Source organism: Neophocaena asiaeorientalis, unplaced genomic scaffold (assembly GCF_003031525.2).
Source record: "Neophocaena asiaeorientalis asiaeorientalis breed wild unplaced genomic scaffold, Neophocaena_asiaeorientalis_V1.1 scaffold204, whole genome shotgun sequence".
Lineage (NCBI taxonomy): Eukaryota > Metazoa > Chordata > Mammalia > Artiodactyla > Phocoenidae > Neophocaena > Neophocaena asiaeorientalis.
This window is the reverse complement of record NW_020173922.1, coordinates 5,659,186-5,677,435: the sequence shown is the minus strand read 5'-3', so window position 1 is coordinate 5,677,435 and position 18,250 is coordinate 5,659,186. Positions and strand designations below refer to the sequence as shown.

At 41.6% G+C, this 18,250-nt stretch overlaps 1 protein-coding gene and 1 pseudogene across 1 annotated transcript in view; both read right to left on the bottom strand.

The window, feature by feature from the left end:
- The window catches only part of LOC112404482 (protocadherin alpha-2-like), a 3,790-nt gene extending 679 nt beyond the window's left edge, over positions 1–3,111 (bottom strand). The window contains exon 1 of the mRNA XM_024752485.1: positions 695–3,111. Within this exon, the coding sequence (XP_024608253.1) occupies positions 695–3,111 (2,417 nt within the window). The remainder of the gene's footprint in view (positions 1–694) is intronic.
- Positions 3,112–10,908: 7,797 nt separating this feature from the next.
- On the bottom strand, positions 10,909–13,512 carry LOC112404481 (protocadherin alpha-1 pseudogene; annotated as a pseudogene).
- Between the last annotated feature and the right edge of the window lie 4,738 nt (positions 13,513–18,250).

Sequence of the window (18,250 nt, the reverse complement as noted above, 5' to 3'; positions counted from 1 at the left end):
TGCGGGTCTCTCACTGTTGTGGCCTCTCCCGTTGCGGAGCACGCGCTCCGGACGCGCAGGCTCAGCGGCCATGGCTCACGGGCCCAGCCGCTCCGTGGCATGTGGGATCTTCCCAGATCGGGGCACGAACCCGTGTCCCCTGCATCGGCAGGTGGACCCTCAACTACTGCGGCACCAGGGAAGCCCGATAAATGAATTCTTGATCAAAAGAATAGTTTAGGAAATTCCCAGCATATTCTGACAGAATGGATGGTGTAAATTGAAAATATGTATTCCATAATCATCCTCTTTAAATTTTTTCCAATTGTGATTTTTTAATTTGAGAAAAAATATTTACACGTAATGTTAAGCTTTCAAATTTTGCTGAAGTGTTTTCTCAATACTTTAATCCTATTTTTCATGGCAAGATTTAATTAAGGAAAATCCAAAATGTAAAAATAAGAAAAGCATTTAAGTTCTTCTCAATGCAAGAAATTGATTTCTAATTCACACCATATATTGTACAAGAAAATGATACAAAATGAAAGCAAAGCTATGAATCAAAATAATTAATAGAATGTGTATGGCTGATTCATTTTGTTGTGCAATGGAGGCTAACACAACGTTGTAAAACAACTGTACTCCAATAATAATTAATTTTAAAAATTAATAGAATCATAGAGAACAAAGAAAATAGAACAATTTTAGAGCCGACAGAAAAAAAAAAATTAAAAGACTCACCTTTCCGAACTGTTCTGATTCTGAGAGTTGTTGCCTTTCTTCTGCTGAGTCTGGACCTTGAGGTAAGCTGGGGCTGAAGGCCATGAGATCTGCCTTGGGCGGCCCCTCCCCAGAGCACACCCGCTGCCGCCTCTGCTGCGAGTAAGACCAGCTCCCCACCACGCTGGAGCACACCAGCGTGGGCTTCCCGGGCCCGCACGTGCCCTCGCTGGACGGCGCCGAGCACCGCAGCGCCGCGTACAGCAGCAGCGTGAGCACCAACAGGCTGGACACCGCGCAGATGGCGATGATCAGGTACACGTTCACATCCACCAGAGCGGCCTCCGCGCCAGCGGCGCCCGTCGACGCCCGCGAAGAGGCCTTGGGCGCCTGGCCGCTGTCCTCCAGCGACAGCAGCACGGTGGCCGTGGCCGTCAGCGCCGGCTCGCCGTGGTCCTTCACCAGCACCAGCAGGCGCTGGCGCGGCGCGTCCGCCTCGTCCAGGGCGCGCGTCGTGCTGATCTCGCCCGTGTACAGCCCCACGCGGAACGGGCTGCGCGCGCCACCCACCGCCGGCTGCAGCTCGTACGACAGCCACGCGTTGTAGCCCGAGTCCGCGTCCACCGCGCGCACCTTCGCCACCACGTGGCCCGCGCCCACCGACCGAGCTACCAGCTGGCTCAGCGCTCCCGCCCCGCCGCCCGGCCCGGGCAGCAACAGCGCGGGCGCGTTGTCGTTTTCGTCCAGCACGAACACCTGCAACGTCACGTTGCTGCCCAGAGGCGGCACGCCCGCGTCGCGCGCGCTCACCTGGAACTGCAGCAGCTCCAGCTCCTCGTGGTCCAGCGGCTGCAGCGCGTACACCTTGCCGCTCTCCGCGTGCACCGACACGTAGCTCGACAGCGCTCGCTCGCCCACCCGCCGCTCCACCAGCGAGTAGGACACCAGCGCGTTCTCCTGAGCGTCCGCGTCCCGCGCCGACACCGTGAAGATGTGGCAGCCGGGAGGGTTGTTCTCCTTCACCAACACCGTGTACTCGGGCTGCGCGAACGCGGGCGCGTTGTCGTTCACGTCGGCCACCTCCACGGACACGCTGGCTGTGGCCGACAGGGAAGGTGAGCCCGCGTCCCGCGCTTTTACAACCACCTCATAGTTCGCCAGGTTCTCGCGATCCAGGGCGCTGTCCAGCACCAGCGAATAGTAATTCTTGAACGTGGACACCAGTTTGAAGAACTCATGGGGGGTCAGGGTGCAGGTCACCTGCCCGTTGGCACCGGAGTCGCGGTCAGACACCGTGATGAGGGCGATGACTGTTCCCAGCGGAGCATCCTCTCGGATGGGAAGTGAAAGAGACGTGATTGAGACTTCTGGTGTGTTATCATTGATGTCCACAAGTTTTACTGAAATTTTACAGTGCCCAGACATTGGTGGAATCCCGTTGTCATACGCAATGACTTGAATCTCATAAGATTTCACTTCCTCATAATCTAATTGTCCCTTAGTTCTGATTTCCCCTGAGCTGGGATCTATTTTGAACTTGGTCTTTATATTGGGGGACACATCACTACTAAATGAATACACAATCTCGCTGTTTGATCCTTCATCTGCATCAGAAGAATTTAATTTAATCACCAAGGATCCCTTTGCGATGTTCTCTAACAATTGTACTTTGTAAACTGATTGGTCAAAAGTAGGTTCGTTGTCATTCACATCTAATACCTTAATAAGCAATTGAACGGTGCCTGTGAGCTCAGGTTTGCCCCTATCAGTAGCCACCAGTAACAAATTAATCTCGGCAGTTTCCTCTCTGTCCAGAGATTTCCTCAGCACAAGAGACAAAGACTGGCTTAGTTCATCATTTGTCTGTATATCTAGAAAGAAAAACTCACTGGAGCTGAGCTTGTAGGAGAGAAGAGCATTTACTCCGACATCTGCATCAAACGCCCCCTCTAGAGGAAACCGCGAGTCAAGCAGCCTCGATTCGTGAAACCGGATAGTCTTTACTGTCACTGGAAATACTGGCGGATTGTCATTAATATCCTTTATTTCCACCTCCACATGGAACACCTGCAGCGGCCGGTCCACGATCACCTCCAGGTGGATGTTGCACTCCGCGCTCCGCCCACACAGCTCCTCCCGGTCGATCCGAGAATTCACAAACAAAATGCCATTTTGCAGATTTACCTCCAGAAGGTCCCCGCGGCCTTTGGACGCCACCCGGAACAGGCGCGGCACCAGCTCCGCCAGCTCCAGCCCCAGGTCCTGGGCGATGCGGCCCACGAAGGTGCCGTGTTTGGCCTCCTCGGGGACGGAGTAGTGGACCTGGCTGCTCCTGGCCTCCCCTGCAGCGAGGAGCAGAAGCGAGAGTAGCAGACACCCGACCTCTCCGCCCCTACTCTTAGAAGACACCATCACCAATACTCAGCGAGTTGATCAAATTAGAATATCATGTTTTGCAAAATTTTAAATATTGTCCTCTAGTCTCTGCTCAAGTCCTGCTGCTTCTCTTATTGTTCTGTCTCTCTGGAGTGACAAGAGGGCCCTGGGTATTTTTCTTCCTACAGAATACACTGTAGTAGACAGCGACATCATGTGGCCAAAATGTAGGCTCTACTATTTATTCTGTAGATTTAAAATTAAACAATTGTCTAGTCTAAGTTTATTGATAGCTTTCATTTAGGGAAAATATTTATTTTAAACTCTGAAATATATCATTCCCCCCTTTAATTGTGTTAAAAACATATAACAAAAAAAACATATAACAAAATTTACCATCTCATCCAGTTTTAAGTATACAATTTAGTATGTTAAGTATATTCACATTGTTGTGAAACAGATCTTGAGAACTTTCATCTTGCAAACATGAACCTCTATCTATACCCATTAGAAAACAAATCCCCTTTCCCACCACACCACACCCCTCTAGCCACCATTCTACTTTCTGGTTCTATGAATTTGACTACTCTATGTACCTCACATAAGTGGAATCTTACAGTATTTGTCTGTAACTGGGTTATTTCACTTAGCATAATGTCCTCAAGGTTCATCCATGTTGTAGCATGTGATGGATTTCCTTACTTTTTAAGGCTGAATAATATTCTGATGCATGTATATACCACAGTTTGTTTATCCATTCATCCATCTGTCCATGGATATCAGTGTTGCTTCCACCTCTTAGCTATTGTGAACAGTGCTATTATGAGCATGGGTGTGAAAATATCTCTGAGACCCTGCTTTCAGTTCTTTTGAATATAACAGAATTTTTTCTCGGTTTCTTCACATAAAACACACAGGAATCAAAGGGTATTTATTTTATACTTTATAAATTGAAAATATATTTATATATTCCATTTTTAGTTTGTTTTCTGAACTGTTCACAGATGTTCGTAAATTAACAATTCATTTGTTCCTCATTTGGATAATGTATTCTTAATTAAGAATGTTCCCTTTTCTACTACATTTGGATTTTCATTCAAGAACAGTATAATTGACCTCTTTTTAGTGTTAATTATTTGAGAATATCTTATTTTAATAATTCTTAGCTGTCCCGTTCATACACAAAGAATATGAAAATATGATCAAGATAACATAGGAATAAAATAAAATTAATTGAGGGTGGGTCAGTGTTCAAAATGCATAAAAGTTATTTTCAGTTACTCTAAGAAGGTCACAAACTCTGTTTTCAGCAAAGAGGAAAACAAAATTAACTGCAAGATTTATAGTGTCCATAAAAGAAAAGAAAAATCCCTGCTAAAGAAAAACTAGCTTTTCCTAGTACTGAAAACCAATGCTAATTTCTCCCTTTATTCCAATATCTTAAGATACTTATTCACACCATCTATAAAGTATATACTTATATTAATCATACTCTAACAATGAAACCCAAGTAAACTGACTTAAGCAAAAAAGCAGAGCATCATTTATTGTCTTATGCATGGAAATAGACAATTATTTACCAGTTTCAAGAAGAGCAAAAATGGCCAAAGTAATAGGCTACCTATTTTCAGGCCACATTTAGTGATTCTCAGCAGAAAAAAAATGCCCTTTTCCTAATATCCCCAGCAAAAATCCTAGAATATCACTTCCTTTGACCCAGTTTAGATGATGTATCTTTCCTTTAGTCAATAGTTGTGATGGTTCTCACATTGGCCAGACATTGGTTGCTTATGCATCCTTGAAGCCAGGAGATGAAATCAGGCATGCCTAAATTATGTGGACTGAAAATGAGGAGGCTGGTTCTCATGAAGACCAGTGCAAGAACTCATGTACCCAATTTCTCCTGGAGCTTAAACTACACATAGCTGCAGACTGGCCATTATATCATTACATAGTTGCAATGCAACTGCATATTAGTAACACCCCGTAGTTTTTTTATAATCAGTGGCCACTCTGGCTACTGTTGACATATTAAGGAATTACGCCTAGAATCCAGATATTAGCTCTAGGAAACACGGCTCGCTTAAGGGAATTTTTGCAATCCTATAAAGTAATTTTGCTAGATTTTGAGAATGACATGTCTGAAGGTATGAGGTACATTCTGCTGTTATTCAGGGTTTCTGAGGACCTAGAATGTCCCTCTCCCTTCCCTCAGAGAGATAGAGTACCATTGCCAGAAATCCAAGCACATTTCCCCTAATGGGGAAAGAGACTGAGAAGCCATGCTCAACAAATACACCAAGCTTGTATCTGTAGTGGTTAGAATAGTAGCCCCCAAAAGATATATCCACCCAGAACCTTAAAAATGTGTCTTTATTTGGAATAGAGATCTTTACAGATATAAATAAGGTAACCCTAACCCTAGCATTATCCTAGATTTGGGTGGGCCAAAAATCCAATGACAGGTGTCCTTATAAGAGACAGGAAAAGAGAAGATGCACAGAGACACATGAAAGAAGGAAATGTGAAGACTGAGGCAGAAATGGGAGGTATGCTGCCACAAGTCAAGGAATGCCAGGAGCCACCAGAAACTGGAAGAGGCAAGGAAGAAGTCTCCCCTAGAGTCTTCAGAAGGAACGTCACCCTGCCAACACCTTGTTGAACTTTTGGCCTCTAGAACTGTGAGAGAATAAATTTCTGTTGTTTCAAGCCCCCAAGTTTGTGGTAACTTGTTGCAGCAGCACTACAAAACTAATATACTATCCATTGCTACAATTATATCCTTTGCCCTTATCAAAGCAAACTGTCAATTCCTTAAGATTTATGTGTCTGAGCATTTATTCTTGAAAAATCCTCATTCAGGTCTTTCACAAAACTACAACAAAGTCCCAGAAGGAAAAAAACAAGGGGAAACGGATGCTAGGTAAGAAAAACAAAAAAAGAAGAGGTGCCAAAAACATTTTAAATTCCATTTATTTTTCTTCTCCTGCTTTTTATATAAAAATAAATCACTACACAATAATTTTTTCCATGGAATCCAAGTTACCTCATCTACTTAATGGTCAGATACCTTAGTGCAAGGGTGAATAATAATGTTCTCCTATCAGTTGTATTACCTGTTTTAATGCTCTCCTCTTAAAATATATTCTATTCACATTAGCTTAATGGCAATGGAACCCAATGACCATGTTGCTGTATATTGACTATTTCCATTTTACCTCTAAAGTAAACACAATTTTATTTCTGACTTCTGCAAAGTCCTCTGTGGTTGTGGAAGACTGCCTAGGACAGCTTTTCTCCACATGCTGGCTCAGCATCCTAGAATGCTTTGATCTTATGGCATCTCAACATCAACCTGTACTTCCATAAATGCTGCAACGGGAAAAGACAGCAGAAGACAGTCTTGCACTGGCAATTATCTACTTCTGCTTGGAAGTGATATACATCATGCACATTTCATTGATCAAAGAAAATCACAGCTCAAGGTAGCAGGGAAGTGAAATCCTCCAGTGTTCCCAGAAGGGGGAGAACAGAAATATTAATAGTGGCTACCAAAATAAACAACTATTTCTCATTCTCATCTATTTGTATGCCTGACTGACCACAAGTCTCAAAGGTACTTGAAGTGATACCTAACTTCTCTAATCACTTATTGTTACACTAGAAAATAGAATTACAGTTCTAATCTTAGAAAGGAAGTTTTCTGAAAAAGAAGGAACATATCAAGAAATAGTCTTCTCAGGTGTTCTTTCTTGTACTTTAGGCAATGTAAACGTAATATTCCCCTACAAATCAAATTACATTAGTATCATCATACCAAGGTAATTTGATAATAAAATTGCAATTTCTAAAATCATAGTCATGCAACTGAAATTCATTACTGAAATTGAATAATCAAAAGATAATAATATACGTTTTACTAATATTTTACTGAAAGCAATCATAGTTTTTGTTTCCATTGGGATGTTTTTCGGAGCCTTCATAGAAAAATGAAAATAACATTGTTATTTTCGGTATTAACAGCATGATGATTTTGCCTAGTTTTTCAGATGGACAGCAAAGGTGTGAAACTGCCAACTTTAATGGATAATTAATATTAACCAAAACGAATCCAATTGCATAACAATGATTATAACCTGGTAATAAGATCTCAGCAAATATAACTTCACCTTTTGAGGATTTGACAATTTTAAAGTCAATAAATTTCCTAAATGAATGACTAGTTTGAATTGTAAACATACCATGAAATAAGTACCAAAAACTAAATTTTCCATAAATTTATATTAGTCCAAGTTTTTATTACTACTAAATTGTTCAACGAATATATATTAATGATAGCAAAGAATGGTGGAAAAGTAGAAAAATACGGCAACTGGGTCGTCTTTATAAAGAAGAAAAGAGGAAGAAATACATTTCCTGGAAGAAATCTCGTAAAGGAAGACAAAACTATTGAAAGTTGGCACAAAGATTCTGAATGGCACAAGAATATTAACTACCAATGGGAAATCCATTCATATTTACATAAAAATAAATATTAAGGAACAACACCACTCCACAATCACCTTTTCCTCCATCCTAGAAGTACCTTTTCATTTTAAAAAATCCCTTTTTTTTTTTTTTTTTTGCGGTACGTGAGCCTCTCACTGTTGCGGCCTCTCCCATTGCAGAGCACAGGCTCCGGACGTGCAGGCTCAGCGGCCATGGCCCACGGGCCTAGCCACTCCACGGCATGTGGGATCTTCCCAGACCAGGGCACGAACCCGTGTCCCCTGCAACGGCAGGAGGGCTCTCAACCACTGCGCCACCAGGGAAGCCCTAAAAAATCATTTTTTGGGTTTAGTAGTCATTAACTAAAATTTGAGATTCACCTCCAAGTTAATACCTTCAAATAACCCAGAAAATTTTAACCTTTACAACAATAATCATAATACAGAAAGAAATGTTTGTCTGTTCTTAGATCCATAATGCATCATCTAAAAATTTTTTTTGACAGTGATCCCAGTGTAGCTGTGTGAAGGCATGCCTGAATCTCTTCAGGCCAAATTTAAAGGGCTGTTGGTATTTATCAAGTGATGTCCAATTCCATTAGAAATCTTATTATTAACCTCTCAGTGAAGTACTGTTAGATAATTGATTTTTCAACCTATATAAATTCTTGAAGAAACAAGTTGTGCCATTCTAGCTTCAAATGTCAACCTCTAACTCAAGGTTTTTTGGCTTGATAAAAGAAATATATGTTTACGTTCTCCATACTGTTTATGATTTTTCAGTTTGGCCTTAAAATGTAGTTTCCTCTATCCCTCCTAATTTTTTGATCATTTTAGTTCCCCTTTCCAGAGAATTTTCCATCTAATTGATTATATTTTCATTAGTTGAGGCAATGAGAATTACATATAATTTTCTGAGCACAAATCACATAAAGAGGGAAAGCCCACATCTGCTTTTTTCCAGAAAACTTGCTAATAACAGTCAGCATTATACTGCCTATTTTTTAAAAGTCATGAATAGAATGAGATCCTCCTTTATAGATACCTTGTTTAGACAAAGAAAACTGAAAAGGCAATATTATACCAATGTAAGTATTTTCATAACACAATTGTTATTTTAAACAGGTTACAATGTGGTCCCCCTGAAGCCAAGGACCTCTCCTATCTTGTTTCACTCTTGCTAGGTCCCTAGTTTCTACAGCAGGACTTAGTTTGTAGTAGGCCCTCCATGTGTGCTTGTGTACTGATCCATCAGTAAATATATTCAGTGTCCCTAGAGAAACTTCTAAGCCTGGACATAGGGACATAGGTAATGTGAATTAGGGAACAGAAATTATTTTTGTGACTCCTTAATTTATCTTGCCCAGTTTTATAATCTTGCAAAGTTTATCTCATATTTAAAGGAGCTGGAAACTTTTCTTGGCAATGTGAAATCTAAAATTATTATTATTTGCTGATTTTTGCCAAAAGCCTGGGTATGATCATTAATATTTGAAAAGTTATAGAAACATACTCACTGCCTGTTTCTTGAAACACTCTAAGCAACAGCACTATATCAATTCAAATATCTAGAAACTTAACTACTAAATTATACTAATTTTTTATAGAATGCTTTCACAAGGGGACTTTCAAGGGACTTTTTCTGCATATTTATTTAAATGTTTACAAACAAAAATGTGTTCATTTAATACTTGTGTAGTTTCAGAATTAAACATAGGAAATAAAATTTAATATTATGCTCTTGACTTAATGACTAGCATATATAATAATATTTATAACAAATATGTTTCAGCTGGTTTTGCAAAACTGCTATCAAACATACTGTTAAGGATATTGTTAAACCCTTACATAATGCCCAGTAATCAATTCTGAATTTACAGCAGGAAGAGAGGAGTTTTTTCTCTCTTGAAGAGTTGGTACAGAGAAGTTCCTTTTATTCTTCTTTTTTATACTTCTGTACTTACTTCCAGGAAGGTGAGTATTAGGATTTGCACTCAGCCTATGATTGATAAATTGTTCCCACACTTCTCTTGATCTTTTACTTTGGCTTTTAAACAGACTTTTAAAAATTGCTCTTGTAAATATCTTCCATTGTAAGCTACCTTAAATATTTTATAAAAGGCAATGAAGTCCATTAGAATAAGCAAGTTCTGGATATCCTTGGGAAATCTGGAGAAAACTTAGTAAAAATACTGAACTTAGATTTTCTGAGCCTCAGCACTTTCATCCACAAAGTGAGACTAAAGCATGCACTTCACATAGTTATTGGAAAGGTTGAGAGAAGTAAAAATAAAGTGTCTTAGGGCTTCCCTGGTGGTGCAGTGGTTAAGAATCCGCCTGCAAATGCAGGGGACATGGGTTCGAGCCCTGGTCCAGGAAGATACCACATGCCACGGAGCAACTAAACCCATTTGCCGCAACTACTGAGCCCACACTCTACAGTCCGTGAGCCACAACTCCTGAGCCCACGTGCCACAACTACTGAAGTCCGCATGCCTATAACCCGTGCTCTGCAACAAGAGAAGCCACCGCAATGAAAAGCCCGCGCACCACAACAAAGAGTAACCCCCGCTCGCCTCAACTAGAGAAAGCCTGCGTGCAGCAACGAAGACCCAACGCAACCAAAAATAAATAAATTAAATAAATAAATTTTAAAATAAATAAATAAAGTGTCTTAGAACATTTGTGAGTAAATGGAAGGTGCTAAGTGTTTCCTAACCAGATCCTATACTAAAATATTCATTCCATGCTAAGGTTTCTAGAACCAGGAGAACTCAAAGTCGTTGGCATCAGGATACTAATCATAAAAGCAACGAAAAAATAGTTGTATATTTTAACATAAAAATTAAAATGTCACTGTACAAATATCTTTTAAATTACTTTTATTTAAAATGATTTTTTTAATTGCCCACTTTGAAATGTAAAACCTTAAGGGAAGGCAGATAGTTTCTGTAAATCTGCCTATAAATTTTTGTCCAGGGCTTGACATTTCATTCCAAGCTACAAATAACCTTGAAAATGACAATGTATTTGACTACATTAAGATTCTGTGTTAAATATGATCAAGACTGCTTAATATTTCAGTATTCTTTCAAAAGTATCCTACTATTTGATCCAAGGAATATGGCGATTTGTTCCTACATTAGTTTTTTTGTTGTTTGATTCCAAGTTCTATTCAAGATGCAGCTATAAGTAATAGAATAAATATCTACAATAAATGGTAAGATTTGTTGAGATTTTAGCGAACACTTGGAATATATCTTTTAAAGTGACATCTGAAAAGATGGTTAGATAAGTAAAAATTAAAAAAAAAAAAAAAACTAAAGCCAAAGCTTGGAAGTTGAACTTATATTACCGAATTTGTTTCTGGATGTTCATTTCTTCCCGACGTGCTCAGACCTGGACAAAGACCGGGGCTGAAGGCCATGAGGTTGGTCTTGGGCAGCCCCTCTCCAGAAAACACCCTCTGCCGCCTCTGCTGCGAGTAAGACCAGCTTCACACCGTGCTGGATTACACCAGCGTGGGCTTCCCGGGCCCGCACGCGCCCTCGCTGGGCGGCGCCGAGCACTGCAGCGCCGCGTACAGCAGCAGCGTGAGCACCAACAGGCTGGACACCGCGCACATGGCGATGATCAGGTACACGTTCACATCCACCAGAGCGGCCTCCGCGCCAGCGGCGCCCGTCGACGCCCGCGAAGAGGCCTTGGGCCCCTGGCTGCTATCCTCCAGCGACAGCAGCACGGTGGCCGTGGCCGTCAGCGCCGGCTCGCCGTGGTCCTTCACCAGCACCAGCAGGCGCTGGCGCGACACGTCCACCTCATTCAGGGCGCGCGTCGTAATGATCTCGCCCGTGTACAGCCCCACGCGGAACGGGCTGTGCGCGCCACCCGCCGCCGGCTGCAGCTCGTACGACAGCCACGCGTTGTAGCCCGAGTCCGCGTCCACCTCGCGCACCTTTGCCACCACGTGGCCCGCGCCCACTGACACCGCCACCAGCTAACTCAGCGCGCCCGCCCCGCCACCCAGCCCGGGCAGCAGCAGCGCGGGCGCGTTGTCGTTCTCGTCCAGCATGAGCACCTGCAGCGTCACGTTGCTGCCTAGAGGTGGCACGCCCGCGTCGCGCGCGCTCACCTGGAACTGCAGCAGCTCCAGCTCTTCGTGGTCCAGCGGCTGCAGCGCGTACACCTTGCCGCTCTCCGCGTGCACCGACACGTAGCTCGACAGCGCTCGCTCGCCCGAGTAGGACACCAGCGCGTTCTCCTGCGCGTCCGCGTCCCAAGCGGACACCGTGAAAATGTGGCAGCCGGGCGGGTTGTTCTCCTTCACCAACACCGTGTACTCAGGCTGCGCGAACACGGGCGCGTTGTCGTTCACGTCGGCCACTTCCACGGACACGCTGGCTGTGACCGACAGGGAAGGCGAGCCCCGTCCCTCGTGGTCACCACCACCTCATAGTTCGCCAGGTTCTCGCGATCCAGGGCGTTGTCCAGCACCAGCGAATAGTAAAAATTTTTTTTTTTGCGGTACGCGGGCCTCTCACTGTTGTGGCCTCTCCCGTTGCGGAGCACAGGCTCCGGACGTGCAGGCTCAGCGACCATGGCTCACGGGCCCAGCCACTCCGCGGCATGTTGGATCCTCCCGGATCGGGGCATGAACCCGTGTTCCCTGCAACGGCAGGCGGACTCTCAACCACTGCGCCACCAGGGAAACCCCGAATAGTAATTCTTGAAGATGGACACCAGCTTGAAGGGGACATGAGGCGTCAGGGTGCAGGTCACCTACCCATTGACACCAGAGTCACGGTCAGACAAGGAGATGAAGGCGATGACAGTGCTGAGTGGAGACTCCTCTCTTACAGGCAAAGATGGATGTGACCGCCAGTTCCGGAGCATTATCATTTACATCCGGCACTTTCACTAAAACCTTGCAGTGATTTGACATTGGAGGACCTCCTTTATCAACTGTTTTTACCTGAACTTCGTAGGATTTCGTTTCTTCATAATCCAGTCAACCAATTAGCCTAATTTCCCCTGAGCTGGAATCAATTTTGAATTTTTGTTTTTGTTGTTTGTTTATGTTAAGAGAAACACCATTGCCAAAAGAAAGATAATTTCGCCATTTACACTTTTGTCAGCGTCAGAGGCGTTTAATGTGGTCATTAATGTTCCAGTTGCTGGAACATTAGTCGTATCTAATAAGTGTACTCTGTACACGGCCTGGGCAAACCATGGGGCGTTATCATTAACGTTGAGCACCATGATCGGCAGCTGAACTATACCTTCTAGTTCTGGTTTGCCCCCATCAGTGGCTGTCAATAATAAACGAAGTTCTGGTGTATCTTCTCTATCCACAGACTTCAATTCAGGCGAAAGTAACTTACTCAGTTCATCACTTGCTTGTGCATCCAAAGAGAAATAATCACTGGAGCTGAGAGTGTATGTTAGAAAAGCGTTGGTACCAATGTCTGCATCAGCAGCGCCCTCTAACGGGAAACGTGAATCCAGCAGCCTAGATTCAGGAATAAATAGCCTTTGTTCTCTCACTCTAACTAAAGACCTGTGGATTATCATTAACGTCCTTCACCTCCACTTCCACATGCAACACCTGCAGCGGCCTGTCCACGAGCACCTCCAGGTGAATACTATATTTCGTGTTCTGTTCGCATAGCTCCTCCAGGTCAATCCAAGAATTCACAAACAAAATGCCGTTCTGCAGATTTACCTCCAGAAAGTCCTCGCGGCTTTTGGACGCCACCCAGAACAGGTATGGCACCAACTCGGCCAGCTCCAGCCCCAGGTCCTGAGCGATGCGGCCCACGAAGGTGCCATGTTTGGCCTCTTCAGGGACAGAGTAGTGGATCTGGCCACTGCCAGCCCCCCAGGCTGTGAAGAGCAGAATCGAGAGCAGCAGGCACCGGCCTCCCTGGCCACCTCTCCTTGAAAACAGCATCACAAAAGCACTACTCCTTTCCTACCGTTCTCACTTTACTTTAAAATATTGCCTTTTTTTCCCCTTCATATTTGAAATAATTTATCTCCTTACCATTTTTGTCTTCTCTCCAGCAGTGACAAAATGGGGCTTCCTTCTTTAGTGTTTGGTAATCAGTATATGGAATCTCAAGTGACCCTAAATGCCAAAAGAATCCTGAAAGAGAAGAACAAAGTTGGAGGACTCACACTTCCTGATTTCAAAACTTGCTACAAAGCTACAGTAATCAAAACAGTGTGGTATTGTCATAAAGACAGACATATAGACCAATGGAATAGAACAGAGAGCCCAGAAATAAATCCTTACATATATGGTCAGACAATTTTCAACAGAGGCACTAAGACTATTCAATGGGAGGAAAGACAGTCTTTTCAACAAATGGTGCTGGGAAAACAGAAAATCCACATGCAAAAGAATGAAGTTATACCCTTACTTAACACCACATACAAACATTAACTCAAATAGATCCATGACCTAAATGTAAGACCTAAAACTGTAAAATTCTTAGAAGAAGATAGGGCAAAAGCTTCATGACATTGGGTTTGGTGATGATTCCTTGGATATGGTACAGGCAACAAAATTTTTAAAACAGACAAATTAGACTTCATAAAAGGTGAAAAATTTTTCCATCAAAAGACACTGTCAAGGACTTCCAGTTTCTAGTTCTGAATGTAAGGGGATTTGAAATCACCACTCCAACAAATAAAAAGCTGAGCAGACTGAAAAAATTCAACAACTCTTCTTGGCTGTGTAAGAGAGGGGAGGACACAGGGCAAACCACTACCCCCAAAATTAAAGAGACAGGGAAATACAGAAAGTCACAGATTACTTACTGGCACAGAGACCCAAGAGCAGAAGCCACTGTGGAAACCAGAGCTGGAGCAGGAATACCTGAACTGCAGTAGACAAATTGCTGGAGGCTCAATGTAGATGGGGGGGAAGCAGTCATGAGGGCGGCTCAAAATATTTTGAAATTTACCTCCAGGAGCTTGACCAGATTCCCACAGTAAATATCAGAGAAAAATCCCCCTCATGCTTCTGGCAGTGGGAGGTGGAAATGAACCATTTTGAAATGTATTCTGTTCTTCTTAACAAGGCCTTCCCTCAGGGAAACTAATTAATGGAAGACTAATTGTTGGTTTATTATCAGAGCCAATTCCAGCAGGCTCTAGATTTCTGTGAGGGAGAAGAAAAATACCAAATTCCAGGGCATTCTAGCCATTCTGTCTGACATGGGGTGGAGGGGAATGAGAAACACTTGTGAAGTTCATAGTTCAGAAGTGTAATATCAGTAAAAGACTGAGACCTAACCATAGGACTATAGAATGCTTCCCCTCTTCCCACACCTCAACACCTCATTATTACTAGGCTTTTTATATCAGTTCCTTCTGCCTGGTATATCATGTCCAGCTATCAACAAAAATTATGAGGCATAGCAAAAGGGGCGGGGGGAACTCCACAATTTGAAGAGCAGAGCAAATATCAGAACCAGACTTGACAGGGATTTTGGAATTATGAGACTGGTAATTTAAATCAGCTATGATTAATATGCTAATGGCTCCAATAGATAAAGTAGACAGCATGTAAGAAAAGAAGAGATGGTCAATGTAAACAGAGATGGAAATCCTAAGAAAGAACCAAAAAGAGTGGGAGAGAGGGAGACGCAAGAGGGAAGAGATATGGGAACATATGTATAACTGATTCACTTTGTTATAAAGCAGAAACTAACACACCATTGTAAAGCAATTATACTCCAATAAAGATGTTAAAAAAAAACAAAAAGAAATATTAGACCCCATTTTTGAAAAAAAACCCATTTAAAAGAAAATGTAACAGAAATGAAAGACGACTTTGATGGGCTCAGTAGTAGATTGGACATGGATGAGGAAAGAATCTCTGAGCTAGAGGATATATCAATAGATTCCTCAAAAACCAAAAAGCAAAGAGAACAAAAATTGAAAAAACAGAACAGAAAATCCAAGGACTGTGGGACAACTTTAAAAAAGGTATAGCATTAAATAAAAGGGGGGGGGTGTATAACATACTTATAGTGGGAATACCAGAAGAAAGAGAGAAAGGAAAAGAAGAAATATTTGAAATAATAATGACCGAGAATTTCCTCCAAATTAATTTTAGACATCAAATCACAGATCCGGGAAGCTCAGATAACACCAAGCAGAATAAACACCAAAAAATCTGCACCTGGCATATCAGTTTCAAACTATAGAAAATCAAAAATTAAATAAAATCCTGTTATTTTACTACAGCTTTACGTTACCATCAGGGGAAACTGGGTGAAAGGTACACAGGATCTCTCTGTATTATTTCTTACAACTGAATTTGAATGTACAAATATCTCAAAATAAAACGTTTAATTGAAAAAAAATCCTGAAAGAAGCCAGAGGGAAAATACACTTTACCTATAGAGGAACAAAGAAAACAATTACATCTCACTTCTCCTCAAAACCCATAAGGACTTTCTCAACTTGATAATGAGAATCCATGACAAACATATAAATAACATTATACTTAATTGTGAAGGACTGAATGCCTTCAACCTCAGATTGGGAACAAGGCAAAGATATCTGGTCTCACTACTCTCATTTGTTTTAGCATAGTGAAGGAAGTTCTACTCTGTGCCATAAACCAAGACAAGGAAATAAGAAGCATATAGATGAGAAAGAAAGAAAACTGTCCCTATTTACAGGGGCAGTAAAAAACCTCCTAGAAAAAAAACTCCTAGAAAAGTGAATTCAGCAATGTCACAGAAAACAAGATAAACATACAAAAATGAATGTATTGGGCTTCCCTGGTGGCGCAGTGGTTGAGAGTCCGCCTGCCGATGCAGGGGACACGGGTTTGTGTCCCGGTCCTGGAAGATCCCACATGCCGCGGAGCCTGCCCGCGGAGCCATGGCCATGGCCTGAGCCATGGCCGCTGAGCCATGGCCGCTGAGCCTGCGTGTCCGGAGCGCATGCCCCGCAACGGGAGAGGCCACAACAGTGAGAGGCCTGTGTACCGCAAAAAAAAAAAAAAAAAAAAAAAAAAAAAAAAAATTATTTCCAAAAAAAAAAAAAAAATCAGCCACCTCCTTGAACATCTCAACACAGACACACCCGGAAACAACCACATTTTGCTTTATTAGGCGTTCCATGGTAATATAACACAGAGTTCTTAAGGAATAATAAACACGAGACTTGTTTTTTTACCATAATTATTTTGCCATTAAGACAGTGGTAACAAAAAAAAAAAAAAAAAAAAAAAAAAAAAAAGAATGTATTTCCATATACTAACAATGAAAATATACAAACCAAAATTAAATTTAAAATACAATACCATTTACATTAGTTCAAAAAAGATACTTAGGTGTAAGTGTATTCTGTATTCTGAAAACTACAAAACACTAATGAAAGAAATTGAAGAATATCTAAAGTGGAGAGACCTACTGTGTTCATGAATTGGATAACTCGACACTTCATGGAGAGATGTCAATTTTCCCTGAATTAACATATAGATTTAACACAATTCCTACCAAAATCTCAACAAAATTTTCTATAGATATAGACAAGATTACATGGAATAACAAAGGAACTATAATACTTGAAGAAATTTTTAAAAACAATAAAAAAGTAGAAGGAATCAGTGTATCTTATTATTTATTATACAGCTACAGAAATCAAGACTGTGTTATTGGTAGATAAATAGACAGGTAGATCAAGGGAACAAAATAAATAATCCAAAAATAGACCCATGCTAATATGCTGAACTAACTGAATTTTGACAATGTTGCAAAAGCAATTAAATAAAGGAAAGATAGCTTTTCCAGCAAATAGTGTTAGAGCAATTGGACTTTGTTAGGAAAAACAAACAAACAAAAAAACCCTGCCTAAGTCTCATATCTTATACTAAAATCAATTCAATGGATCATGAACCTAAAAGTAAAACATAAAACTCTAAAACTTTTAGAAAAAAATATAGGAGAAAATCTTTAGGATCTAAGGATAAGCAAAGAGTTCTTAGACTTGACACCAAAAGCACAGTCTGTAAAAGAAAAAAAAATTGATAAATTGGACGTCATCAAAATTTAAGAACTTTTACTCTGTGAAATACCATATTTAGAGTATGAGAATAAAAGCTAAAATTTTGGAGAAATTGTCTGCAAGCATATAACTGACAAAGAACTTGTATCTAGAATCTATAATGGATAATCAAAACTCAACAGTAAAAAATCAAACAGCCCAATTAGAACCTGGGCAAAAGACATGAAGAAACATTTCACCTGCTGGAGAGGGTGTGGAGAAAAGGGAACCCTCTTGCACTGTTGGTGGAAATGTAAATTGATACAGCCACTATGGAGAACAGTATGGAGGTTCCATAAAAAACTAAAAATAGAACTACCTTACAACCCAGCAATCCCACTACTGGGCATATACCCTGAGAAAGCCATAATTCAAAAAGATTCAAGTACCACAATGTTCATTGCGGCTCTGTTTACAATAGCCAGGACATGGAAACAACCTAAATGTCCATTGACAGATAAATGGATAAAGAAGATGTGGCACATATATACAATGGAATATTACTCAGCCATAAAAGGAAATGAAATTGAGTTATTTGTAGTGAGGTAGGTGGACCTAGAGTCTGTCATACAGAGTGAAGTAAGTCAGAAAGGGAAAAACAAATACCATATGCTAACACG